This window comes from Rattus rattus, chromosome 6 (assembly GCF_011064425.1).
Source record: "Rattus rattus isolate New Zealand chromosome 6, Rrattus_CSIRO_v1, whole genome shotgun sequence".
Taxonomy (NCBI): Eukaryota; Metazoa; Chordata; class Mammalia; order Rodentia; family Muridae; genus Rattus; species Rattus rattus.
Genome location: NC_046159.1, coordinates 104764636 through 104791774, shown reverse-complemented (window position 1 = coordinate 104791774; position 27139 = coordinate 104764636). Strand labels below are relative to the sequence as shown.

The 27139-nt window shown below is 50.8% G+C and overlaps 3 protein-coding genes across 3 annotated transcripts in view; 1 reads left to right on the top strand and 2 right to left on the bottom strand.

Moving 5' to 3' along the window:
- The first annotated feature begins 9147 nt into the window (after positions 1-9147).
- Positions 9148-10497, top strand: Tmem140 (transmembrane protein 140). The gene has a single exon (XM_032906772.1). The coding sequence runs from the start codon at positions 9188-9190 to the stop codon at positions 9740-9742; it is 555 nt and encodes a 184-aa protein (XP_032762663.1). The 5' UTR covers positions 9148-9187; the 3' UTR covers positions 9743-10497.
- Positions 10498-11145: 648 nt separating this feature from the next.
- On the bottom strand, positions 11146-13902 carry Cyren (cell cycle regulator of NHEJ). Its single transcript, XM_032906773.1, has 3 exons — positions 13205-13902; positions 12298-12373; positions 11146-11435 (listed from the first exon to the last, which is right to left on the bottom strand). Exons 1-3 carry the CDS (start codon positions 13342-13344, stop codon positions 11169-11171), a joined length of 483 nt encoding a protein of 160 aa, XP_032762664.1. The 5' UTR covers positions 13345-13902; the 3' UTR covers positions 11146-11168.
- Positions 13903-17406: 3504 nt separating this feature from the next.
- Wdr91 (WD repeat domain 91) overlaps positions 17407-27139 on the bottom strand; it is a 29873-nt gene continuing 20140 nt past the window's right edge. The window contains exons 10-15 of the mRNA XM_032906770.1: positions 26374-26468; positions 26082-26250; positions 23960-24068; positions 23265-23377; positions 21554-21751; positions 17407-17894 (exon numbers count right to left, since the gene is read on the bottom strand). Coding sequence (XP_032762661.1) covers positions 17730-17894; positions 21554-21751; positions 23265-23377; positions 23960-24068; positions 26082-26250; positions 26374-26468 — 849 coding nt within the window. The 3' untranslated portion in view covers positions 17407-17729. The remainder of the gene's footprint in view (positions 17895-21553; positions 21752-23264; positions 23378-23959; positions 24069-26081; positions 26251-26373; positions 26469-27139) is intronic.

The window sequence follows — 27139 nt, the reverse complement described above, 5'->3', positions numbered from 1 at the left end:
ATTAATAACTTTTGTTACACTTCTTTAATCTGTAAAACCAAGCTGTTGAATAAGGAGAGAAAAGAAAAAAAGGGGGAAATCTTTCTTTTCTTCCCCGAGACAACTGAAGCGCATTTGCAGTGTTTTCTCTTCTCCCTGTCTTCCTAATCACAGGGCTGCGATTCAGCGCCTGGATCACCACCTCACGCACCCCGTTTTCTAAGCTGCTATTTTAGCCCCCACATTATCGAATTACTAAGCCCATGGTGGCTTGTTTCATAATCTCACTTTTCACAAACAGCACATAATTCTGGGAATATTTTAATGTGGCTTCACCCTGAAACACCATAGCTAGCTGGTATTAGCACTTCACTCCTCTTCAACTCCTCAGCCTCTCTCTCCTATACATCTTTCTATAGATGCTTTTGTCCTGGCTGTGCCAAAAGCTGCTTCATCGTCCTGATGCACAATGATTGACCTGTGTTAGGCCTGATAATTGTGATTCTCCATCCTTTGTATAGACTGGGTTTACATTCCTGATCCTGCCTCGGGGATAAGGCGATAAAAGTGGGTCATTAGGTCAAAAATACACGCAAACCTTAAAGTGAGAGCCACTGTGTTAGGAAGCCAGTCGTGGCATCGGGAGTGTCACAGAGGACGTTATCTACAGTTTTTAGAGAGAAAAGCACAGGTTACCCACGTACCCTGGAGGCTTTGGAGAAATACGGATTTTTTTTCATGTGAGCTTCGTTATCTCGTGAATTATTTGTATTGCCTCGTCCAGCTTTATGCAGCGCAGTGTTTCTGTGAATGTCTGCATGAACATTCCATGCATTGTGTGTAGTAACCGTCTCACACTTACCGTGCTCGTTGACTTTTGATCCTGTATTGTTTTTACTGGTGCACGGAAATCTTTTTTTTAACAACAGCTTAATCTGTAATTTTCCTTGTAGTTTTAGTGTGCTTGTGAGTTCAGAATGTACTTTCTCATTCATAAGTTGGAGGTTTTTTTCCTAGATTTTATTTTACGTTGGTTCATTCTTGAATCCATGTGAAATTTATTTTGGCATGAGATGATGTCCTAAAATAGCTTGGATCTTTTCATTTTCCCTTTCTTTCTTTCTTTCTTTCTTTCTTTCTTTCTTCCTTTCTTTCTTTCTTCCTTTCTTCCTTTCTTCCTTCCTTCCTTTCTTTCTTTCTTCCTTTCTTCCTTCCTTTCTTTCTTTCTTTCTTCCTTTCTTCCTTCCTTTCTTTCTTCCTTTCTTCCTTTCTTCTTTTTCTTTTCTTTTCTGTTTCTTTCCTTCCTCCTTTTTCCTCTTGGCTTGTTGATAATCAGCCACTTTAGCATTAGCATGGAAATTAGACCTTAAACCTAGTATCTCTGGTGCGCACGGCTCTTCCCCAGCCCTGTAAAATGGAACCATCCACACATTCCTGCTGGTTTCTCTCCCCCTCACTTTGCCCTGTTTAGTCCTTCCCAAATATTTTCAGAATTATTTCCTGAAAACTCACGTAGTTTATATGTCTTCTAAGTACAGCACAAGCTTAGTCGGGGAAGGGGGCATCTTTGTTCCATGTGTCTCTACTTCTCCAGGGCCCCTGGCTCAGGGACCTCCCAAATGCATCATTTGTGGGGTCAGGAGATGAAATCCTAGCCTGGGAAGGGGGTGACACATCTCAGAATTGCAGGGAAGAGTGGCAGAGCTCAAGAGGAGAACCCGGTGCTGGGAAGACTGGTCCTCAGCCCGTGAATCCGCTGGCCCTAAGCAGGTTGAGAGGCCTGCCAACACAGAGACGGAGATGGTACTCATCTTTAAGGGCGAGTTTTGGAGGGTTTTTTTTGGGGGGGGGGTTGTTTTTGTTTTTGTTTTTTGTTGTTGTTGTTGGGTTTTTTTTTTGTTTTTTTTTTATTGTTGTTTTTTTGGTTTTTGTCTCCAAAGTTTCTATGACCTTTGTTCCCTCTGAGTTATCTGTTACCCAATGCCAATAAGCAGCAAAACAGTGGAACAAATACAAAGTTAATATTAAAGGAGCCATTCAAACAGTTACTGCAGCGGCTCGCTGTCCACCTCTTAGCCCTGACCATGAGTCTGGCTTCCTGTCACAGGGCCCTGGAACAGTCCTATTTCTGCTAGCCAAGCTGTTTTTATTTACAGAGCAGACTGATCGTGAAAGCAAACAGTACAGCATTCCATAGAGGCCACCTACACCACTAATACCCAGGCAACAGCACTGTGCTAGCCCAGTCTTGAGAAACTAGGACATGGGCTCATATTTCTGCCAAAGGAAGCAGGACACATTTCCATTCTCCTTTCTATTCTGTAGAGCCGCACCTAAGCCGCGGACACTAATCTTAAACACGGTTAGCGGAGGCCGAGGCTGAGGCAAGCGGCCTCTCTGACAAGGAAATGGGCAACCTTGCTCTCCCTGCAGCCTGTCAGAGACTATTGTTCTGCCTTTCCTCACTGCACACACCCCCACCCTCTGCCTCCACCTCACCCTTCTCCCCACAAATCACTGCTTTAGCCTCAGGACCACAGCACACACGGGCTGTGCCTGGTGCTGGTTCGTTCATGGGAAAACCAACTCAGCCTCCCAAAGTCCCATGCAGAACCAGAAAGTAGTGAGGAGAGGGGCATGAACACAGGTGATGTGGGAAGAACTTTTTAACTCAACCAGAGGACAGTGGAGCAAGTGAAAGAAATGAAAGAGGAAGGAACTTAGGAGAAGTCACGTGTGCTGTTACATATGCTGACACTGATAGCCAGTCAACCGTGCCTGTCATCTGGGAATGTTTGCTGAGTGCGTTCTAGATGCCAGGAGCAGCCTTAGATGTTAAGGACAGAACAGATAAAATGTAGATAGATGAGACAGACAGACAGACAGACATAAAGCTAAACGTGAGGAAGGAGATGACACAGCTGGGGAAGTGTTTTCCATGCATGTGTGAGGACTGAGTTTGAGACCCAGCATCCACATAAAAAGCTAAGAACGCTGACTGCTGGCCGCTGGCCTGCACATGTAATCCCTGTACCTGGGAGGCAGAGTCAGAGTGAGCCCTGGGGTTCACCAGCCAGCCTGACCAATGGGTGACCTCTGGGCCAATGAAAGACCCTGTCTCAAAAAAAATAAGGTGTGTGATATTCCTAAGGAAATGACACACCCAAGGCTGTGGTCCAGCCTCCACACACACACATGTGTCTACACACAAAACAAAGCAAGCAAGCTCAACAACAGACAAAAGCCATTGTTCCCCTGCAGCTAGCTCCATTGGTCTGGAGGATGGGGTCAGTGGAGTCTTAGGTCGGCTCGTCTAATGTGCTGCTGAGCAAGCGTGGGAACACCAGGCGGGGCTCACAGAAGAATAGAGTTGCAGTTTCCTCAGTGCTGAGCAAGGAAGGTGTGCCTAATTACAGCAGACTTTTAAGCAGAACCCTGAATAGGGGGTGGGGGTGACAATGGCAAGTGTCCTCAGCTTGTCTCAGGTTCCCAGAAAATACCGAAGAGGCCATTGTGGTGACTGAGGAGGAGACAGCAAGAGGACTGGAAGTCTGAGGTAGGGTGTGTAGTGAAGCTTGGCGGGGTCTTATGCTAAAGAAACAAAAAGAAGGCTGGAGCGTTTTAATGTCGCCCAAGAGCTCCTGAACTGCTGTCCCTCCCCGTGCCTGCGAACACCTGCCAGGCGGAGGCTAGGACACTGCTTGCCAATGGAGGAATCAAATGTTAACCGTCTGGTTGGCATGCTTCTGGAGAGGGAACGCAGGGTGTGGGGACTTTCTGTGGAGGAAGTCGATCCTCTCTGCATAGTATAGAAACAAACCAACCAACGAACAGCAAAGCATACGGTTGTTCTGTGAGGCTAGCCTAGATAGAGAAGACAAAGTTCGTGAGGTCAGTGTTAGAGACGGGAGCATTCAGGTGGCAGCCCGGTGTGTGTCGCGGTGTGTGTCGCGGCGGGAGCAAGTAAGCCCTGCTCTCTGACTCTAGGCCTGAATCCCAGGAGACGCTGGCGAAGGACCGTAAAACAACCAGGGACTGGAGGTTGTTTCCGTGCAAGACAAAGGAGAGAAAGGAGAGCTCACAGGTCCTCAGATACCGAGATGCTAGCTGACGCATGCGCAATGAGGGCAGGCGGACTAGAAGTTATAAGTGTGTGCTCCAGGGAGCCCTTGATGTTTATTTAGGTAATGGCCGATTTTACGTTGAAGGAAATGAGTGCCAGGAACGGAAGTTGGTGCTACAAACCCTCCCTGTGGCACTGTGAGCTGTCCATGATTTCACTCAGAATCTTCAATTCAGAACAAGTGTCGAAGGCAAAGGTTTCCCTGGCTTTCTGCCCTTCTTAGTGTTCCTCAGTGGGAAGGTCGTCATCTTAGAGCCAGGGCGGCAACGCGAAGCTGAGGCGTGCAGATGTTCTCTGCCTCACTCACCTCACAGGGCTCCAACCCTCAGGGCTGTGAAAACAGTGTTCAGGGATCTGAGACCTCTCTTGGTCTCGCTTTTAAAATGATCCTGGCAAGGACACACTGATAAATTCAGAGTGAAATGATTTAGTGGTCACGCCCCTCTGGGTCACTAGCCCATTGTCCTCTAGGATAATTTTAGAGATGCTTAAACAAACAAACAAACCCCAACCTCATAGCCTTCCTATTTCCACAGCTGGGAAATCAAGCACATTTCAACCACCGATTCCTTAGGTTGTACCCATGCCGTGGCCCTCAAACCCACATGAACTGGAGGCTCAGCTCAGGGGTCAGGCTGGGGACTGGTACAGCAGGGAGACTCTGCTTTACTGTGGCACAGTGACAAACCTGGGGGCCTCTGTCCCACAGGGCACTCACAGGACAGAAGAGCTAAAACTCAGGATGGTTCTTTTTCAGCAGTATTGGACTCAAACCCAGGGCCTTGCATGTGCTCAAAACGTTGTTTTTAAAAAGCAAAAGAACTCCATGGTAGAGCTACAGATGGTCAGTAGACACCTGAGAAGGCTGAATCTTACTGCCTCTGAAGGGAGCATTGGGTAGGTAGCAGCAGCTCTTCGAGGTCCGAGATTAGGTGATTCAAGAATAGGGGACACTTGAGAGGATGAGGTCAGACAGGCATCTGCCAGCAAGCAGCACATGCCCGCACCCCAGTTATTCAGGAGGCTTACGTACTGGAACTCAGGACCAGCCTGGGCAGTGCAGTGACCGCATTGCTAAAGTGGAGTTTACAAGTTAAGCTGACGCCTGCAGACAGCTCCGAGAGTAACGAGATAATTGCCAGGTTGGAAACCTGAGTCCCACTCTCTGAACCCACACTGCGGAGAACTGACTCCTGCACGCGGTCCTCTGACCTCCACACTTGTGCTCTGGCCCACACGCAGATAAAACATTAAAAAGGTAATTTACCGTTGGGAGGATAAATGTCTTCACAAACATCTCTCATAGCATTAGTCATAAGATTATGACACATAAAGAACAATTTATAAAAAAAAAACCATTAGCTTTTACAGCTCCGGGAAGCCCTTAAAGGCAGCAGGAAACAATTCCCAGGGCATAAACATGCATGCTAGAATGACACACGGGAAACGCACTCGTGCGTGGACGAGACCCTCACTGCAGGCGGGGAGTGCTGCTGTTCTCTAGCCGGAAGTTGCAGAGGATTTTTTGCCTTTCTCCACACTTTGGCATGGTTTGACAGCTTTCAGAAACCAGCATGCATTGCTTTATTACAAACAGGAAGTTCATCTACAGTGGCCACCATGACTCGGCAGTCGCTAGAGTCTCTTGCTCTTCGAAGGAAGTGTGGGCTTATCACTATAGGAAATTTAGGTCCTTCGTGCTGGCGATGTGATTGCCAGGGCGGTTAGAGAAAACAGGATGCCTCCAGGAGGCTGCCAGGACAGCTAGAAGAATGCCGTTGGGCTTTCAACCAAGTATACAGACACTGCGGCAAGGCAGTAGAGGAGGAGGGCTAGTCACCAGCCTCCAAACTCTGTGTTTCCATATGAAGTTGAATGGACGGCCAGTACTGCTGGTAAAATGCAAGTCAGGGCCCCACAGGATGCCCTGCCACTCGCGATGTATACCTAAGGATACCAGAGGGCATCTTCATTAATACATTCCAAAAAATTCCAAAAATTTTCACCCTTCTCGGGATGAAACAGACGTAGACTGTCCCTCGGGAACACTTCGTTCTTGTATCCACTCCAGCTTCCGCTTTCTTGTTCTCCACTCTGAGGGAGCTGGAGAGAGGCTGAGTGTGGGCACAGTCTGAACAGAAAAGCTTGACCACGAGAAAGCCAAGTGCAGAGGACAAAGAGACCTGAGCCCCCAGTAAAATTCAAGTTCTAAGACAGACCAGATGCTACAGAGCCTCAAGTGCCAGGCACAGGAGCAAGGGCTGAACTCTGTTTCAAGGCAGAGCAGAGGAAAGCTCAGGGCTGGCTTTCTCCACATGCCCGGGCCTGTGTTCCTTCCACTCCCGTTTTCGATTGCTCCGTTCTCCATTGCAAACTCGTGGGAAGTCAGGCGTGGTGGCACATGCCCATTACCAGCGTTGCAGAAGATGGGGCAAGAGGATCTTAGGGTCTGAGGCCAACTGGGGCTACACAGATTCTTATTTCAGAACAGGGCAAAACAAAACAGTAACCCACCCACACCTCCAAAAGCTTGAGAGTAAACGAAGCCACAAACAAGGGGTCCTGGCAGGAGCTGTGCCGAGGTGGCCACGGCCTCCTCTGAGAAGCCAAGTTCACTGTCAACCTCACCTCAGGGGTAGTTACTGTCAAACCTAACCCACAGGATCCAGACGGGAGTCTCCCAGGTGGCACCCTGGGGTTTCCCGAGCAGTGCAGGCTTCGCACGGGTTATTTCCTACAGCACCAGTGGATAAACAGGGGTCCCACACCCAGAAACCCACCCTACATCCTGAATACCTAATCCCTCTAAAAACACACCTATAGACTTTGTAAAAAAAAAAAATTCTGAATGACCAAAACCCTTTAAGATATCTTGGGAATTTTTTCATACCGCAGCTGCATGGATTAAGTATTTCGTCCTTCGGACCTAGTGAGGAAAAGCAACGGCTGCCTCTAACAGTCCTGGCACATCCCTCTGGAGCAAGCCTCACTGCTCCAAGAATCCCTAGTACATTCAAACAAGGCCTCTGACAAAAGCTACTTCTGAGAGACGCTGGTCCCTGCTGGGCTCCACCGGAGGGAAGCCACAGCGACAGCCAGGAACTGCTCAACCCTGGGTAGAGACACTGTCCATTCAGACCTCAAAATGTTCTAACCGGACCTGTCTACTGCCCGGTGGCTGCTAAAACCAACCCCTATTGTGTCATATCTGAAGAAGATGCCCCTCCCTCCCGCTCCCTCCACCCCACCCCTTTAAGGCAGGCAAACATTCTTTCACCCTTAATTCCTTCTGGTTCCTGTGAGACAAATGGGATACACAGAAATCCCACTGCACCTTGAGAAAGGAGCTGTTCCCCGGGAGTTCATTGAGGTCCATAGGGTCTGTGGGCCCTTGCCCAGAGCCACCAATGCTGGGCTGCACCTAGCTCTGGGGATTAGGCCCATGGGCTTGGTGTGTGGGCCCTGGTGCTTGTGTCTCACAAGGTCCTGAGCTCTGCTTCCCGAGTTACTCCTGGTGTTTGTTTTATTCCTTAGCGGGAAACGCACAGAAATAGGCAGTGGGCAGACTATTTTTGAGGCAATTAGGAAAATCCCTTCTGAATAAAAATGTAATGAAAAGGGCTGGAGAGATGGCTCAGCGGTTAAGAGCACCAACTGCTCTTCCAGAGGTCCCGAGTTCAAATCCTAGCAACCACATGGTGGCTCACAACCATCTGTCATGAGATATGATCTTCTGGTGTGTCTGAAGACAGCTACAGTGTACTCTTATATATAAATTAAATAAATCTTTTAAAAAATATAATGAAAAGGTTTTTCTAAGTAATGAGAGTGTAGTAAAATAGGCTCTTATATACACTTAGAAAGAGGGCAACGGCATCTGTAGGTCCATCCTGAAATACGTACGTAATAAGATCACTAAGATGAGACAAATAGCTCTGAGTTGAGTGTGTGTCTTTCTTCCCCTTCCTTCCCTCCCCCTCCCTCCCTCCTTCTCTTTCTTTCTTTCTTCCTTCCTTCCTTCCTTCTCTCCTTCCCTCCCTCCCTCTTTCTATCTATCTTTCTTTTCTTTTCTTTCTTTTTTCCTTTCTTGTGAGACAGGGTCTCTCCACATAGCCCTGGCTACCCTGGATCTCACTCTGTAGACCAGGCTGCCCTCAAACTCTGAGGTCCACTAGCCTCTGCCTCCGAGCGCTGGGATTGAAGGCAGGTGCCACTACACCTGGCCCATGGATTAAACATTATGTAACCATTAATCATGTTTTGAAGAATATCTCATCAGCTATGAAAAATGCCCACAGCAGTCAGAGGAAAACCACTGTGTTTAACACTGTGCTTTAAAGAAATAACGATCACAGGGAAAATAACTGCGGAATATGAACAGTGGTTTTACTATGGTGGTTAAGACAAAGGATTTTTTAATTTTTTTTCTTTTAAAAATTTCCTAGAATAATAGATTATTGTTGTTATGGGGTGGGGTGTGGGGGCAGACAGACATGTTTTGAAATCAACATCATTCAATAGTGTGATTTCATCCCAAGAGAGGTTCAGTTCCCAAATAGGGCAGGAGACACAGGCCACTGATCCTCCACCCAGGCTTACACCCAACCAACCGAGACATAGAGCTTTGCTGACCGCGCACGCGCAGAGCACAGACACTGGTCTGACTGACGTGTGGCCTAGCTGGGCAGTTTTTCGGTTCCCTAAGTGGTTGTTTAAAGCAACTGAGCTTAGGTCAGTCAAGCCTGGATCACCCACCTCAAGCTGCAACCCCAACTAACAGTGAGGCTTTCCCTTCACCCTCACACCTCTGTAAGGATCTGGGACGCTCTCTCAGAGAGCACCAGTGGCTTGTGGGATCTCTGCTGCAGTAAACCCCTTCACCTCAGGGCTGTGGCTCAGGATACTTCAAGTTTCCACAGCTTCCCAGTTCCTTCCAACCTCAGACCAGTGGGCCACTGGGAGTGGGAACTGGCTGTGACTTGGGACCTCCCGTCTACACGAGGGCAGAGAGAATAGGAGCACAAGGAAAGGTCTGGATTCTCACTGGTGCCTCCTTTTCCAGGCCCCCCTGTGACAGCAGAAGAAATGGCCATCTCCAGGGTGTGGCGGAACCGCCTGTCCTTCATGGCCATCATGATCCTCGTGGCCGTGGTCCTGTCCCTGATGTCCTACGCTCTCCTCTGGAAGGCTGGCAACCTCACTGACGTACCTAACCTGAGAATCGGCTTCTACAACTTCTGTCTGTGGAAGGAGGGCATTGGCTCTCTAGAGTGTTACAACTTTCCTGAGCTGGGGGTGCTGGGGATACCTCAAGTTGGCCTAGCCCTGGCTAGGCTTGGTGTGTATGGAGCCCTGGTCCTCGCAGTCTTCGTCCCTCTGCCTCTCCTCCTTGCCCAGTGCAACAGTGATGAGGGAGAATGGCGGCTAGCCGTGGGCTTCCTGGGGGCGTCCTCTGTGCTGTTGGCCGGCGGACTAAGCCTCTTCCTCTTCTTGGTGTGGAAGTGGCTCAGGCTCTCCTTCCTGGGGCCTGGCTTTCTATCTCTGTGCCTGGCCCAGGCCTTACTCATCATCTTGCTTATGGCTACGGTTATGTTCCCACCACGGGATAAGAAGGACAAGAACCAGTGGGAGAACTGCTAGTCCAGTCTTACAAAGGCTTATGGGATCGCAAGGGTTCAGTTCCAACTGTGCTCCAAGAAGGTGCCAGGGAACCCGTGGCTGGGTGGGTCCTCTCAACCACCTTGTGTCCTAGCTAATGTTGATCTCCAGTTCAGCAGATGGAACCCACTGAGCAGAAAGACTGTGGTGTCAAGGAACCCAGAGGCTGCTTGGAGGACCAGGGTACCTGTGGTTCCTTAGGTTACCACCGAGCTCATGCACCGGGATTCCTGCGTTAATCAACCAATCCTCAATAGCCCCGGGCACATGGGAGTCTGTCAGAAGCCAAATTTCCAAGCTATCTTGGCAAAGTGTCAAACTAGAACTCTGTGGTGGTTATGGCAACAAATGGGACGGTTAGAAAAAAAAAACTGTTTCAACAGCGAGTCCTGTCAGCACAGAGAGAAGCCTCGCCGCTGGCTTTTCAGGGTCCCCCTGAATGGGTCCCTGGACCTGACAGCAAACAGGAATCAGCTGTTACACCATTCTTGTGACTCAGGGATGCAGACGAAAAAATGTGCCAAATCCTGGAAGGTAAACAGGGCTGACTAGTCACCACAAACACACAGCGCGTCCCCTCACCTTACCCGGACTGGAAAGGCTTAGAAGCACGGTCTTTATTATGCACTGGAGCTTCAGTATGTATCTTTTCAGTGTCTGTGTACCAAAAAAAACCCTAAGTGGTAACGAGTTCTTCATTCTGTGCTCATCAGTAAGCCAAAGTGAACACAAAGAAACGTGGACTCTGGTGTGATCCTTTGTTCTCAGTTTCCCTTTCCTACTCTCCCCTACAGCTCTACAGGGACCAAGGTGGAGGCCCCAGGTAGAAGGGAGGTGACCGGTGGTAGACAGGACCTATTTGACTCAGCAGTCTGATAGAGTCTGCTCTCGGACTGGCAGGGAACTGTGGGCAGCTGCCAGCCTGTTTGGTTGGAAGGGTGGAAGCCTGCTGCTGGACTGTATCATGAGGAAGACTGTTCACAGGTCTCTTTAAGGCTGGCTGCCCATCTCCAATACCCGCGTTCTCCGCAGCTCTAGTTTTCTTTGCTTCTAGCCCAAGACTTTTTTTTTTTTTTTTCTTTTTTTTTTTTTTTTTTTTTCGAGCTGGGGACCGAACCCAGGGCCTTGCGCTTTAGGCAAGCGCTCTACCACTGAGCTAAATCCCAACCCCAACTTTGTTTTTTTTACTGTGACTAAAACATAGGGCTGGCATTGCAAACCCTCAGAGCCAGAGGGCGGTGCAGGATAAGACTATAAGAGGATGCATGTCTGCATCCTGCTACAGAATTAGTCCCACCCAAACTGACAGCCTCCTGGGACTGGAAGTTGGGAGCAAAGTCTGGGTTTTCATGGGTGGCAGGGGCAGGAAGTGCCCACGGCTCTCCGCAGAAGCAGCGAACAGTTCATACTAACTGAAAAATATCTCCCTGACGTACTTTAACTCGTCTTCCTCCTCCTTTCCCTCCTCCGGGCTTCTGCTACAGGGAGAGTTAGAAGCTTCTGGTCCCTGGGCAGGGCTGAGACCTAGTGCAGGAGAGTCGGTCCTGCTGTCTTCTTCCTCACTGCTGCTCCCTGGGGAGCTGGTGTGAGGGGACTCGGAACAGGGAGGGGAAAGCTGCAGCTTATCAGGGGCCACCAGAGACGGCTGTTCCCAGGGCTTTTCCTGTTTTCGGCCCTGCAGAGCAGAAGAAATGGCAGTCTCAGAATAAGCAGCTTGTTTCCCGACAATGACGCACTAGTTTGACAGTGCTATGGGTGTACTCCAAGCCAACAGAAAAGCCAGCGCGGCACATGACCAGGCCGGGCCAAGCTCCCACACCATGGCAGCCACCCTTGATTCACCCCACACTTCAGGACCACTAGCGACAGATGCAGGGGCCTATGTATGAGGAATATTGGAGTAGAAGGAGAAGGGATCCAACTGAAAAACATGGCTGGAAGGGCGAGGCGCAAGACCACCAGGAGCCCAGGCCCAGAATCCTCTGCGGGCCTAATTGAGCTCCACCCCTAGCTGGCCCCAGAGCCTTGATTTCCTGGGGATAGCAGTATCCCAGGTCAGCATAGTCTGGGTAGCCGTGAGCACTGGGAAGATGATACACTGCTTTAAAACACACAGAAAACACGAGAACTCTGCAACTTCACGGCAGGGCTGCTGTTCCTCCCTCAGGAGCCCGGGACTCTTCCACAGGCCTCTGCTAAGGAGAGGCGCGCTGGGGAGGAGACCTCTTACCCAAGTGGGAGCCTTCCCAAGAACACGAGTGAACACTGTGCCCTTCACATACATGTCAGTGTGGTGACCCACAGGTGCCTGCTCTCCCTCACACCCGCGCCCCACCTGCACAGCTAGTCTCAAAGGCTCACCCCACGTGATACACAGCACACACAGTGGCTGAGGGAAAGCTGGCTGAGAGGAGGAAGCAGGAGGAAGATGTGGGACATGAGGCAGCCTGGGAGCACCTCTCTTACCAGGAGCAAGGGACCTATGCTAGTTCCTACCTATGAGCCCTAGGAGTCAGAAGAGACAGGACTGACGTTACCTCAATCAGGATCCCCAGCGCCACATCGACCATTTCAGCTTCATTCATGCAGTACACTGTCTCCTTGGCGGGGGCTCTGAAAATAGAGACGCAAAGCCACAGCTGAGGGCGGAGGGACTCAGAAGGAGGGTGGAATGGAATTAGCCCCCAGGGCATGGGCGAGTTACTGCTTCTCTGAACTGAAGAGTCCCCTCATCCTAGTGGCCCAGGGACAACGCACAAGGCTACCTGCCCTCCACCCTCCATGATCTCCCTCACAAAGAAGAGGAGTGGGGATGGTGGCTGGCTTCCCACCATTGCTCCTTCAAACACACAGTGGTTGGCCAGGTGTGGCGGTGCACCGTAATTCCAGCACTGGGGAGGTGGGGGCAGGCAGATCTCTGTAAGTTCCAGGCCAGCCAAGGCTACAGAGAGAGACCCTGTCTCAAAAGCAAACAGAGGATACAGCAAACACAGGCCATCAGGCCAGAGCCTGATTCGTACCTGAATGTGAGGATATGTTTAGACAAGGGCTGTGACAACTGTGGAGGGCACAGGTGGACAGGAAAGAGCCAACGAGTATAGCACTTGATAAACACCGCCCCCCCCCCCAACTACCAGCATTCACCTCACATCTGAAAATTTGATTGCCTGCCTGAAAAGCTCTGTGCTTCATTGATCTCGCTTTTATCACAAATGAGAGCTTCTGGCTTCTGGGGGCGTGGCTTGTTTACAGAGCTCACGGCCAGCTAGATGGCAGCACCTCACCAGCACAGAGCTCACCAACAAAGCACTCAAAGGGGTGCTTCTCTGTGAGGGGCAAGCTGAGACCTCAAGGCACTGCAGGAAGGACCCACCTCATTACCCTGCCCACTCTGACAGGCCAGGAGAGCTACGGAGAAGCCCTCTTGACCTCAGGCTGTCCCACCTTGTTGCTGCCCCAACTCGAATGGCTGCTGTCTGCTTCCTCTTGGCTGTCTTCACTGATACAACCTTTCTCTCATTCCCAGGGGCTGTCATCCACGAGGGGAGGACCCTCTTTTTGTTATCGGATTTTAGGGTTTCCATTGCTATGGTTTTCCACACTCAGGGACTTGCTTCTCTACAGCAGGACCAAAAATCACACTCTCGTCACACCGGGCTTATCTGACCCCAGTGGGTGCCGATCTTGAATGCCTACAAGGAGGAACCAAGTCAGTAGATTCTAGTAAGCCAACGCTCTTTCAATTTACCAGCAATAATTACTGGTCAGTGTAGGGCAGGCCTAGGTGATCCAGAGGTGAGCAGAGCCCAGAAGGCCACGTACTGCATCAAATGGAGGACTTGCAGCAGATAGGACAATCGGGCCTGCGGACGAAGTTCTGTGACCCCTCCACTGCTCTGTGCTCCACAGGTAGTTGGAGCAACAAGAAATGCTTTCCTGCCACTTCTGCATCCCAGGAGGAAGGAAGGAAGGGAACTCTGGTCTCCCTTTCCTCTGCATCCCATGATGATCTCTGTCACAAACTTCTCACTTGCACAGTGATTTGGTCACTGTTAGCATGTTAATGTTCCTTCTAGGCTCCACCAACTACCTAGCAACACTCAGGTTCAAGGCTGGCTTGCTATGAAAGGGCTGTTTGGCTTCTCACTCTCTCTGACCCCTTTCTCTCTTTCTGACTCCCCCACCCCCACCCCCAACCCCGCCTTTCCCCTTCTCCCAGGTGTCTGTCTGTCTCTGTCTCTGTCTGTCTGTCTCTCTCTCTCTCTTCTCTCCTCTCTCTCTCCTCTCTCCCTTTCTCTACCTCTATTCCCTTCCCAACCACGCTTCTCATGACCCCAAATAAACTTTCTTTTATACTAGACCCATCATCATATGGCTGATACCTGGAGGAAGGGGAAGGCTCAGCTAAGGCACCCTCTTCCGCCACACCATGCTGCATTTCACAAAACATATCAGTTACTAAAGCCCCCAGGCCTTCTAATTCACAGATTTCATTAGCTTCCCCTACCCCCAACATACACCACTAGAACATTCTGGCTCACTTAGAATGACTGTTTATAACTTCATTTTAAAACACACAGGAAAACTAGCAGGGCATCATCCTAACCTGTTCAGTCATAGAACAGAAGTCAGTAAGATGAACACCATCCAGTGAGTGCCAGTGTTCAGAAATGAATCAGACCGGGCAGTACTTGTACCATCACGTCCATTTTATAGACAAGAAACAGGCGCAGTTAAGCGTTAACGTGCACAGAGTCGCAGAAAACTGAACATCAACCATCGAGCCAGGTCCTGCCCACAGCAAGGTTTCTGGAACTCAGCGCTGATGGGGTCAGGCCTGTTGGATCCCTGGAAAATCTCACCCAGAAGGCACACGCGGGCTGTGGCTGCACTAGCCCGGTGCTGGCCGCGCCACTCCCTCCCTACCGCACAGGGCGCGGAGCCGGGGCCTGGGGACTGGACGGGACCGCGAGCAAGAGGGCAGAGCGGCTCTGCGCTCTTTTTGGTGGGTTCCGGGATTTAGAACCGCGAAGCACGCACGCATCCCACCGCCCGCCCCTTCCGGCTCTTGCGCGCTCCCGGTGCGCGCGCCCTCGACCGGGCCGCTGGCTGGCACCGAGGGCCTCGGGTGCCCCCTGCAGACCACCGGGCACATCCGCAGGCCCTGGTTTCTGTCCGCTGTTGTGGCTGAGGTGCAGCTGTTGGCTCTTAGAAAGAGTCAGTAACTAGGGCGGTGCAAAGGGCTTCTGGCTTTGATAGTCCTGCCAGGGGATCCCCAGGAAACCAGACTTAACGGGGTGCCTGACAGTTCAGGGAGAGAAATCAAACTCCCATTTACTGTTTACATTCAGGTTGGCGGTCCAAGGTCCCCTCTGCAGAAGTGGAGGAGGCCCCAACAAGCTCCCAGCTGTCTGGGGTCTTTTAGCTAAAATCACTCATGATTTAATGCAGCCTCGGTGGTTGGGAAAGAAGCCACAAGAGAAAACACAGGAGTGGGCCGTCACAGGGGAAGGTTCTCTGGCACCCTGGAGCAAAGGGAACCTCAGATCTGATTCTGTCCGCCTCCAAACAGAGAAATCAAGACTATATTCGATTTACAGCAGCAGGTCAGCTGTAATCTCCAACTGCACTCTGGACTGGGGCACCCGCGGCTTCCCGGTCAAGCAGGTTTTCTCCGCTGCCTTTCCCTGGCCCTTCCTGATCGCTAATCCTCAATCCTAAACTGATAGTCTGGACCAGGAAATTTAACTTCCCAACTCTCAATGGGATAAACCAATGGCTTCCAATTCCACCAGAGACCCCTAGGGTCATTTCAGCTGCTCTTGAACCAGACCAGACTTTTCTGGGAGGGCAGGCCCTGGCTTTCAAGAAAGTAGGGTCCTCAACCTCACCTGATATGAGCCAAGCAAGTCTAACGCTGGGTGAGAGGGCAGCCTTCCATCCTTTGATTTCCTTTGATTCTTAAAACTCCCCCAACCCTGCACATTTCTTCAAACTTCTCCATGGTCACCCAGCAAATATGGCTTAGGACGAGAAACCTGTGTGACTTCATACAGAGTCTGTTGCCTGCAAAGACCCCAGCAGGAGTGAGGAACCAAGCTGGGAGGCTCGCCTGTGCTGGAGTCCACATGGGTTTTATTATTTTTAAATTGGCAGGTAAATGTATTGGAAATAATAACAAATGTCAGTCAGCTTCATTTAGTCAGCCTGAAATGTAAGGACTACTGTGCTTCCAGACCTCAAGCTCCTGGGCATTTGAATGCCACAAGGGGCCTGGGTTTGGGGCTGAGCACAGGCAGGGAAAGGGAGATTCCCACCTGCCAGACCAGGTTCTCAGCCCCTGGAGGAGTGGCTCCAGGTTTGCAGTGTGACCTGCCTTCACTTGAGGACAGCAAAGGAGGGGGCCTTACTAAGGCCCTTGAGGGTTCCAAACGGGCGCTTTGAAGGATGCGCTCCTCTTCCTGGGAGGAGTTGGTAGGAAGAGGCTCTGGAGTGTTCCTTCTGTCTCTGAGCCTTAAAACCACTAACTCAGCAAGTGTTAAGGAATGCACTGGGAAGGGAGAACAGATCGTTAAAGACAGAAAAACTAGAGGAAAGGTTAAACCATGGGTCTTGACGCGGACGAAACCCTGGACCACAAAGCTGGGTGAGACAGATGATGAGGCTGTGTGTCAGCCGGAGTGGAGAAGTGGCAGGGAATGGATTGAGTCTTCATGTCGGTGTGGTCATGGGTAAAAACAGGTACGCATGAGGTGACGCAGCAGGTAAAGCCACTTCCCACGCGGCCTGGCCACCTGAGCTTGATCCCTAGTACTCATAAAGGTGAACAGAGAGAACTGAGTCTACACTGAGTTGTCTTGTGACCTCTGCTGTGGCATATCCCACCGCACCCCACCCCCACCCAACACACACATGACTATGACACGTAGGCTTTTTCCTATATATCGCTTTCTACTTTTCCTTCCATCCCAGAAGGGAGCCCAGGCCTAAGCACTCCTGCTTTTTCCCTATGTAGGCACCTGGGAGTTACCAGCCCAACAGCCCACAGCTAGCCTGGAGCCCAAAGAAGCTATCAAATGACTATTGCAAGCAGTCACTGTTCGTGGAAGTGGCATACCCTGGTCAGGTAGCAAATGTGGGAGGCCCATGCCCGGGCCCAGACCCACTGACCCTGTAAGGGCTCTTTCATGAGGCTGGTCTCAGCAGTAGGATGTAGAACTGACAGGGGATGGAGCTCTTGGTCCTCCCAAGTGAGAGACCAGAGCACCGCTGTGCCAGGAGTACAGATGTAGCTGGTCCAGCTCCGCCCGGCAGAGGTGCAGGCATCTGGTATTACTCAAGCTCACACACTTCAAGCTGGAAAACTGAGGGAGCCGCCAATGAGAGTTCTGGGACCAGAAGACGGAGGGGAAGGGTAGCTGGGGGCCCAGATCTCAGGCCTGTTGTCTTAACCAACAGCTTTCAGGTTCTGCAGAAGATATCCGATCTTGGTGTGGGGCCAGAAGAGGGCACTGTGGTCTACACCTAAACTCTAACGGAGTTCTGCCAGAACCTGGGCAGCTTAGCTAAAGCACAACAACCAAAGCAGGGATCTGTGACAATCACCAGGGCCAGGTGACTCACACATTCCAGAAAGAGACACCAAGTGACAGTAAGAGCATTATCACGCTCCGATTTTCTTCCCTTAAAAAGAGAAAAGTAAGCAATTATGTACAAAATACAGTCAAAGCCTCTCGGACTGGGCACGGTGCGCCAGTATGGCTCCTTCCTCAGTGTCTGTCCTGCGCTCTGGAGCGCACTCTGCACAGACTCCTGCTCTAGGAGCTGCGTCTGGATGACCGAGCCCCCTAGGTGGTCTTTCCTGAAGATCCGCAGCCCTGGCTTGAACCAGAGCCCTGTCTTGTCCCCCGTCTCATGTCTCTTCTGCCAGAGACAATTCTGTTTCCAGTGTGTCACTTCAGGCCGGAAATCAGAGCTTATGGGCTAGGAGGGTAGTGAGCTTGATCTTGCCATCCATGGAGGCAGTGAGGCACGTCCCACAGTCCATTGCGGTGCTCCAGTCCACGGTGACCACAGGGGCACGGTGGCCACCCAGGCTCAGACAGTTTTCTAGAACTTTCTCTTCACTGCCCAGCTGCAGAAGGACAGGAGTAAAGCGGCAACATTAGCAGATGTCACTCGCAAACATACACACTTCAACCCAACACGTTCAGTGTCCTAAAACTACCTTGAGCCTGAGAGTGGGCACCCCAATCTCAGGATGTGGCCTGGCCACACCCCCACTTTTCTGAAACCCTGTTTATACCTTCACTTTCCAGACCACCTGGTAGCCAGACCACCTTGTGTGAAAATCAAGTCCCTGAGATACTCTTCGAAAGATGGCATCTTCTCTGTGACCTTGACCTATCTATCTGCGGGCAACTGCTCCTGCACCTACCCTGTCTGTTCCCACATCTACCTGCTACAGAAGCAACTGCTAGCCGCTGGCTGATTCCAGACTGTGGACAACTCATTGATCTGAAGCATTTACTACCGTAGGCATGCAAACTTTGGGAGGGCAGGACCTCTATGACCATTCATATCACTCCAAACATTGCCAGGCACAGGAAGACTTTGATGGGTGTGTGAACAAGCCTGTTGTTCAGTGCACACGCGCACACACACACACACACACGGTCTAGAACCGTGCACATGTGTGAAGGGCCAGATGCTAGCAGGTACTGCACTGGGAACCAGAAACAAGATGACTCCTAGTGAGCGAGCACCAGAAAGCATTTGCATTCTTGAAGAGCCATCATTTAAATTATTTATGGATCATGAAAATGCAATCTGAAGTTTAGCAGACTCCTTAAGTAACTGGAACCATTCATGACACTTTAAAAATTACCCAGGAACACCTGTCAACCCATAATCTGATGCACAGAGCAACTCTGTGCATCACATAAACTGATGGGGAAAAGGCTGCGTGACTTAAAACAAAATGCATATCCAACCATTCCTCCACATGGACAACAAAGAACAGCTCTCCCAGAAGCCAACTAAAACAAGCCTTAAAGAGGAAAACTAGCTTGTAACTAGTGTTTTAGGGTATCTTGAAGGAGAGACCCACACTCGAGATCATGCAGCTAACACTGCAGGGAGGGCGAGAACAAAGAAATGCTGTCCTCTGCAGGAAGAGGAGTCCTACTGACCTCGGTCTCACTGAGCAGCCTTCAGGTCTGTGTGAAGCTCCTCATTCCCCCCCTCAGCACCCACTCAGCCCAGAGAGCCCCCAAGGGCCTCTTCTCAGCTTGGGGCCCAAGGAGTCCCCCCTCCTACGTTCCCAACCCCTTTTCTTTCCAGTCCACAGACTGCAGTCTCCCTCTAGGTCTTCCTGAGAACTTGGTCCCCACCCAGGTTCTCTGGGAACTACTCAGGGCTTAGCTGTCTGTCACCTACTCTCAGTGCTGTCTAACTTGTGTCTGAACCCCAGGCAAGCAGAGACAACATTTTTTAGCTCCTTGGTCCACTCCACAGGTTAGTGGTGCCAGGCCTAGCACACAACGACTGTTCAAACCCCAGCTGTTTGCTGACTGACAAGCAGTGGCACCAGACACTGAAGGACCCTCTGTCTCACAGACTAAACACCACAGGCCAGGAAACACTCTCTGAGGAGCACTGAAGGGGGAGAGGAATTCACAGCACCAGACACGTGGTCTTGGGCTCAGTCCTCGGCACTCATCCCTGGGTGATCCGAGTGAAAAGGTCAGCATTCAGTCTCTCAGGGGTACAGAGCCCTGAAGCAAACCGAGCAGCGCTGACTACAGAGGTTTTGTTTGCTTGCTTTGTTCCCGTTTGTTTTTCCAATCTATAAACAGGAACAAAAAGAAATGTAGACAAGCCAACGAGGAGGCTTAGTAGGTAAAGACATTTGCTGCCAAGACCGAAGATCTGAGTTCAATCCCCAGAAATCACATGGTAGAAGGAAAGAACTGAGTTCTACGGGGTGACCTCTGAGCCCCCTCCCCTTGTCATACATGAACCTATACACAAAAATAAAAGATAGAGAGACAGATAGATAATTAGAAGTAAACAGATAAATACAACCCATTTGGTAAAGAGATGACTCAGTGGTTAAGAGCAATTCTTGTTCTTGCTAAGTGGGACTTGAGTCCGACTCCTAGCATCCATGTAGGGCTGTTCACAACCACCTGTAACTCTTAATTCTATGGGATCTGACACTTTCTTCTTGGTACCGCCACACACATGTGCATAAATACATACAGCACACAAACACAAATAAATAAACTTGTATCCTAGCTTGACAAAGGACACCCTTGAGTTTCTGTCTCACATGTAGACTTTGGTGTACTTGACCCATAGGCCTCCTGCAAACCTATTCTGAGTCAGTGATGAAAGCAATCTACCTAGCCCAGACCCATGAGGCCCACGAGCCCACAGTCCCAAGGCCTTCGCTCTACTGATATCTTGGAGAATATGTATTATTTCCAAGGAATAAGACAAGAAAAGGACAGAATCTTATCAAATGCAGGACACAGGCCACACTCAGCTATGTAGGACACAGGGCCACACTCAGCTATGCAGGACACAGGACACAGGGCCACACTCAGCTATGCAGGACACAGGACACAGGGCCACACTCAGCTATGCAGGACACAGGACACAGGGCCACACTCAGCTATGCAGGACACAGGACACACTCAGCTATGCAGGACACAGGACACAGGGCCACACTCAGCTATGCAGGACACAGGACACAGGGCCACACTCAGCTATGCAGGACACAGGGCCACACTCAGCTATGCAGGACACAGGACACACTCAGCTATGCAGGACACAGGACACAGGCCACACTCAGCTATGCAGGACACAGGGCACACTCAGCTATGCAGGATACTGGACACACGGCACTACGAAGGTATGCGGGACCAAGGCCACACTCAGCTATGCAGGACACAGGACACAGGGCCACACTCAGCTATGCAGGACACAGGACACAGGGCAGCTATGCAGGATTCAGGCCACAGGCCCACACTCAGCTATGCGGGACACAGGACACAGGGCACACTCAGCTATGCAGGACACAGGCCACACTCAGCTATGCAGGACACAGGACACAGGCCACACTCAGCTATGCAGGACACAGGACACAGGGCCACACTCAGCTATGCAGGACACAGGACACACTCAGCTATGCAGGACACAGGACACAGGGCCACACTCAGCTATGCAGGACACAGGACACACTCAGCTATGCAGGACACAGGGCACAGGCCACACTCAGCTATGCAGGACACAGGACACACTCAGCTATGCAGGGCACAGGGCCACACTCAGCTATGCAGGACACAGGACACAGGGCCACACTCAGCTATGCAGGACACAGGACACAGGGCACACTCAGCTATGCAGGACACAGGACACAGGGCCACACTCAGCTATGCAGGACACAGGGCCACACTCAGCTATGCAGGACACAGGACACACTCAGCTATACAGGACACAGGACACAGGCCACACTCAGCTATGCAGGACACAGGACACAGGCCACACTCAGCTATGCAGGACACAGGGCACACTCAGCTATGCAGGACACAGGACACAGGGCACACTCAGCTATGCAGGACACAGGGCCACACTCAGCTATGCAGGACACAGGACACACTCAGCTATGCAGGACACAGGACACAGGCCACACTCAGCTATGCAGGACACAGGACACAGGGCACACTCAGCTCAGGTCAGCCAAGCTGAGAAAAGTCCCTGCCCACCAGTCCTCTGCCACCCACTTACCTTGTAGATGAGGCCCCCTGTGGCAGAGCACGTCAGCATGTAATTGCCCTCTGAGTCAAAAGCAAACAGCCGCCCCCTGGGAACTTGGACCTGCTTGTAGCCACTGTAGCCAGACAGGACAAAGGGGCCAGTGGCATCTGAGGGGAGGCTGTACTCCGACACCTTGAGACCACTCTTGTGGATGTTCCACTGGATGAACTGCAGAAACAAGGCACAACAGGGGCCACTCAGTCACACACAGGCCAGTCCCCAGACACCCTCAGAGCCCCCAACATGGTCACCACCTTGGCCTGGGAGACAGAGCCATGGTCAAGCTCAGGCAGTGAATGGCTGGGCAACTGCCTCTCTCAATGGTTCCACAGCCTTCAAAACAGCCTTTTATGAGCAGGAAGCAACACAGGGCTGTGGGGACCACGGTCTACTCCCCAATCCTGTCTCTCACCAGGGGGAAAAAAATCTAGAAAACAATCAACAACTTCATATCGAAGCCCAGCCCTCCCTGTTCCTCTGGCCTGACCTCGGGTGAGGAAAAGGGACGGTCACTGGCTTTGTAAGGCTCCTGGTCTCCTAGGCAAGGTGAGTGAGTAGGTGTGGGGAGGTGCTTTTTCAGTCACCTTTAATACTGTCATTATTCCTTCCTGTATTATCAGAATTGGGGCCCAGTTAGATTCTCTGGACCTGGGGACAAAGTATAGAAGACAGATGGACAGATTACAAATGCTTTCAGTCGCTCAGCGGTGCAGTCAATCACATGTTGAGTGGCACATTCTGTCTCACTGGTGATGTGGAGAGTGAAGCCTGACTGTAGACAGGCTGCTCCTCATCCCCAGGAGTCCTACCCACAGAACAGATGTTGAGCTTAACTTAAAAGCCCTACAGCGTTTCCAAGGGAAGAAATGGAACAGGGCAGGGCGGTACACATTTATAATCCCACCCCTATGGGAGACTGAGGCAGAAGCAACTTAGAGCCCGTCTTGGAGCGCATACATACATACACACACAAACAAATAAATACTATTAGGTGTGATGGCTCACATCTGGCATACCAGCACTTAGGAGGCTGAGGCCAGGTTTGCCAAGTTTGAGGTCAGCCCTGGGCTACAAAGAAAGATATGATCAGAAAAACAGACAGACAGACAGAACTGACCGACTGACACTGGTTTCATAACCACTGTTTTCAGTGGCAAATACGAACAGTATAAAACCCAGTATAAAACAGTATAAAAGGTTTAGGAGGGTATATGAGACAGCTACGTCTTTCTCCTACTTCTGTCTCCCCCCAACTTCAGCCCAAGGCCACTGTCACCCCCACTTCCTAACAGACCCTTCCACAGGAGATCTGCACGGCCTTGCCTTATACTGACTTGGGGTGGGGGTTGTTTACTTTTTACTTCTTTGGGCTCTGCTCAAACCTGTTTCCCATTAGGACGCTTCCTCCAGCAAACCCTACGCTGTCTTGTGATCACGACCAACCACACTCACCAAAGAATATCTTCCCACAAATGTGGTTCCATCTCTGGTGATGTGAGTCAGTTTTGCCTCAACTAGGAAGAAGGATATGGAACTCCTGTTTACGAGAACAGCCAAGTCCCACCGCACTCACTGAACCCCACAAAGATGCTCTGAGGTAGACTTCTATGTATCCTTATTTTGCAGAGATAAAATGGAGGCAGAAAGAAGTCCAGCCACCGCCAACGCTGTGGACGCCTACCTTGCCGTCCTCGCCGATGCTGTTCACGGCATTCTCATCATAGCTGAATTCCACAGAGTAGACCTCCCCACAGTGGGCCTTCCAGCTCATAGCACATTCATGCTGCTGCATGTCTGAGAGAGCAAGACCACACCTGGTAAGGCCTCAGTGTACAGCAGGAGCCCCTCGCCGTCTGTGACAGCTGCTCTAGAGGCCTCCTGGGCCAGAAAATGCTGACCCTTCCAGGCCACCTGCCTCTGAGCAGCCTCCTGATTTGGTCAAAGGGAGGACTCACCTGGGGTTCCTATAAGTTTAGGAAGACAGAACCTCTATAACCGCCCCCAGGCACCATGGAGAGATATTACATAGGTGTCACCTTATCCCATTTTAGAGCCTAGGCCTATCTTCCTGGAGACAGGAAACAAGTTACCTTATACACATGAATAGGATGGCACTATTCTCCTGTGACCCCTGGTATCCCACACAGATGACAAGGACTCGGATCAATCATCTCAAGGTCAAACGACTACTGCGCTCTGCCCCATCCCACATCTACAGACAGCAAACACTTACAAGTGAACTGTGTGGCAGTTTTGAAAATGCTAACCAAAGTCAAGCTCTAGAACATGCTTTTGAGAGTGGGCTTTTGCAATGGCCTTGGCCCCAGCTGGGTCATTTAACGAGGGGATCGGGATTTCGGTAGCACACTTACGTACCAAAGAGCCGGATGACTCCATCAGCCGCCCCTGTGACCAGCAGGTTCCCATTATGGTTGAAAGCTGTGCAGTTGATGGCAATGGGCTCTGGGTCCAGCGAGAACTGGAGCTGGGAATACGAACAGTAGCACCGTTAGCAGGCTAGTCCAACGCAGACCCCACTGGCTTCCCCTGCTAAGGCCTGCTTCTGAAAAGACTATCTGAGCATCTGTCAGAGTTCACTGACCAATGTGCTCTTCTGAGATTAATGCCACTGGGCCTACAGATACTCTAGTTTCTACACTGAGGCAGTGACGAGAAACCCCTATCTCAGCAGCCCCTGCTTTCCTTCCTCAAGTGGACTCCAAGCTAAGTCTTACTGAACACTCCTGTAGTCAGTAGGAGCTAACCGTCCAGTGCAAGCAGCCCTGAGTGACAGAGGACACACACATCCCAAAGCTCCAGTCCCTTCCTACGGAGCCCAACATCCACAGGACCTAACCAAGCAGAGACGTAAAAAAGACCTACAAAGGACATAATCTGATGAGGAACACATTTCAACAATGCAGAACCCTCCAGGCCTAAAACTGCAAGGCTGATGTCAGATGATGTCATTCACACAAAGGCACAGTAGTGACCTGCATATAAAGGAGTCACTGAGACCAAAGACACGAGGAAGGTGAGAGCCATGTGGACTAGTGAACCCATTAGGCATGAAGCACTCAGAGGCCTGAGCCGGAAGTGAAAGGTCTGGCCACTCCCCACACGCTGCTAAGACTGCAGAAAGCAGCACCCTCCATGCAAGGATGAGCTAGAGCTTCACAGGAAGTGCTAAGAAAATGCACCTCTCTGCTAAGCACAGCCTCAGGCTAGTGTTCCTCTACGGCCACATTCACAATCCCCGTGTACTCTGAGAATGGATTTCACAGTTGTCAGTGGTTGGCGGAAATGAAAGCAAGTCTCTTTCAGAGAAATGCAGCTCCCCACACACAAGTCCAAGAGTAAGGGTCGGAAACAGGAACCCGAAGTAGAAATTCACAGGACATGGGAAGGTACGGGGAGAGGGCAGGCATCCTCAGAAACAGCGGGGAGCAGAAACGGGATGGGATTAGCAGAACTCCGGAGCTTGAGAAATGTTCAGCAGAAAGGCAGAGTGAGGGCTGCAGGAGAGATGGTAGCATGAGCAAGCCTGTGAGTAAGGACGGCACTGCGTTCCCGGAAATGAGAAGCAGGACCTGCAATGAATGTCCCCACAGGCTAATCAGAAGATGGGGCACTGGGGAGGACCTGGGCTCTGTCAAAGCTGAGGCAATGATGTCATGAAGGCACTGAAGTGAGACAAAGGAAGAGTCCTAAGAATGTAAGTTGGTGTTCTAGAAGGCAAGAGAGACCCAGAGACGTAGGAACACTGGAAAGACTACAATTAAGAATTTTCCAGAACTGGAGCGAGACGCAAATCCTCTTGCAAAGCTGCAATTTTAATTTTATTGACGTTTCTTTATTTATTGAGGGTGGGAATTTTATTTTTTATTGAGAGGCAGGGTCTCAAGTGTTGGCGGCTAACCTAGAACTCGTGCTCCTCCTGCCACGACTTCCCAGGTGCTAAGTGTGCAGGCATGCACTACCACAGCCAGCTGGAGTTTTAAAAAACAGTTTTAGCTTAGAAAACCCACACTGAGATACTCAGAGAAGATCTTAATAGCCAGACAGAGGAGGTAAGCTGGACAAGAGCCAATCTTTTGATTTCAGCACAGGCTGCCAGAGAAGACAGAGCCAGAGTCAGAGGATGGACCTGTTTCCAACTACAATACAGAACTCTGAAAGAAAAAAAAAAAGGCACCCTACAATTTCACACACATAAAGTCTGAAAGCCCCAGAAGCAGAAACCAGGCTGTATGCGCACCTAACTATGCATGTGCTAAGGCAACTGTTAAGCCGTAAGGAGACAGCACAAACTTCAAGGCAGGATCTCTGTGAAGGGAGAATGGCAACAGAGTTGAAGAGGGCCGGTGAGTATTAGGATGAAGGGGAGAAGGGAGAAGACTCATCAAAAACACAGGGAGTGTGGGCAGTGTGCCCTCCACACGGGGTGCCTTCCCGGGCAGCGTGCCCAGCCCCAGGAGACCTGCAGGCAGACCCGTACCTGCTGCTTCATGGTTTTCGTATCCCACAGCAGCAGCTTGCCAGGAACCTGGTTCATGCCTTTGCTGCCGATATCCGGGGCTGAGGAATCTGGCTGGGAGGTAAGGCTCGGAGCTGCGGCTGAACAGACGAAAGAGGCCCCATTGGGGCTGCAGGCAAGAGACAGGATTCTGCAATATACACAGACAATCATCACCACAGGCTCTGAGGTGATTCCCGCTCCAGGAGGCGGGGCCCACAGAGCAACGGTAGCAGCCTGAGGCCTTAGGGTGCGTGGGGAGGCTCCTGCTCACCTAGGCATGTCATCGTTGATGTTGATTTCACAGAGGTTCTTCTTGGCTTCAGTGTCATAAAGACGCACCGTCCCCACACCACTGCCCAGCAGGAGCTGGAAGGAGAGGAGGCAGAAGCCGAGGAGGGGAAGGATCAGGGAGGGCTACCATGGTGAGAGAGGCCAGGCCCACTCTCATATAGTGTACAGCTGGGCAGACTGCACGGGTAGGTCCTTACCCACTTGTCCAGGCAGCCAGGGAAACTCTGGCTACATTAGACCTCACTTAAAAGGCCATGAAGTGGGGCTGGAGAGATGGATCATTGGTTAAAAGCACTGTTGCTCTTCCAGAGGACCCATGTTCCATTCCCAGAACCATATAGCATCTATATAGCATCTTACAACCATCTGACTGCAGTCCCATGGGATCTGATGCCCTCTCCTGCCTCCTCAGGCACCAGACATATATGACACACATGCGGATAAAATAACACACATGCGGATAAAATATGAAGATTCGATTTTTTTTCTAACTTTCGAGACAGGGTTTCTCTGTATAGCCCTGGCTGTCCTGGAACTCATTCTGTAGACCAGGCTGGCCCTAACTCAAGAGATCCACCTGCCTCTGCTTCCCTAGTGCAGGATTAAAGGCATGTAACACTGTCAGCTGGCTGATTATTTTTTTTTTTAAACAGTGTCATTAAGTCATGAAAACCAAGCAGTATTTTGATGTGAGAGGGACAGGATACTGAAAAGGTGGGATAAATAGAGGTGACTGGACCACTGGG

Bases quoted from the DNA above. Each gene is read 5' to 3' on its own strand.
- Tmem140 (XM_032906772.1), top strand. From the start codon at position 9,188: ATGGCCATCTCCAGGGTGTGGCGGAACCGCCTGTCCTTCATGGCCATC.
- Cyren (XM_032906773.1), bottom strand. From the start codon at position 13,344: ATGGAAACCCTAAAATCCGATAACAAAAAGAGGGTCCTCCCCTCGTGG. The intron at 12,374-13,204 runs GTGGGACAGCCT...CTCTATTTTCAG, and splicing joins CGAGTTGGGGCAGCAACAAG to AGCCCCCGCCAAGGAGACAG. The intron at 11,436-12,297 runs GTAACGTCAGTC...TCTGCTCTGCAG, and splicing joins CGCTGGGGATCCTGATTGAG to GGCCGAAAACAGGAAAAGCC.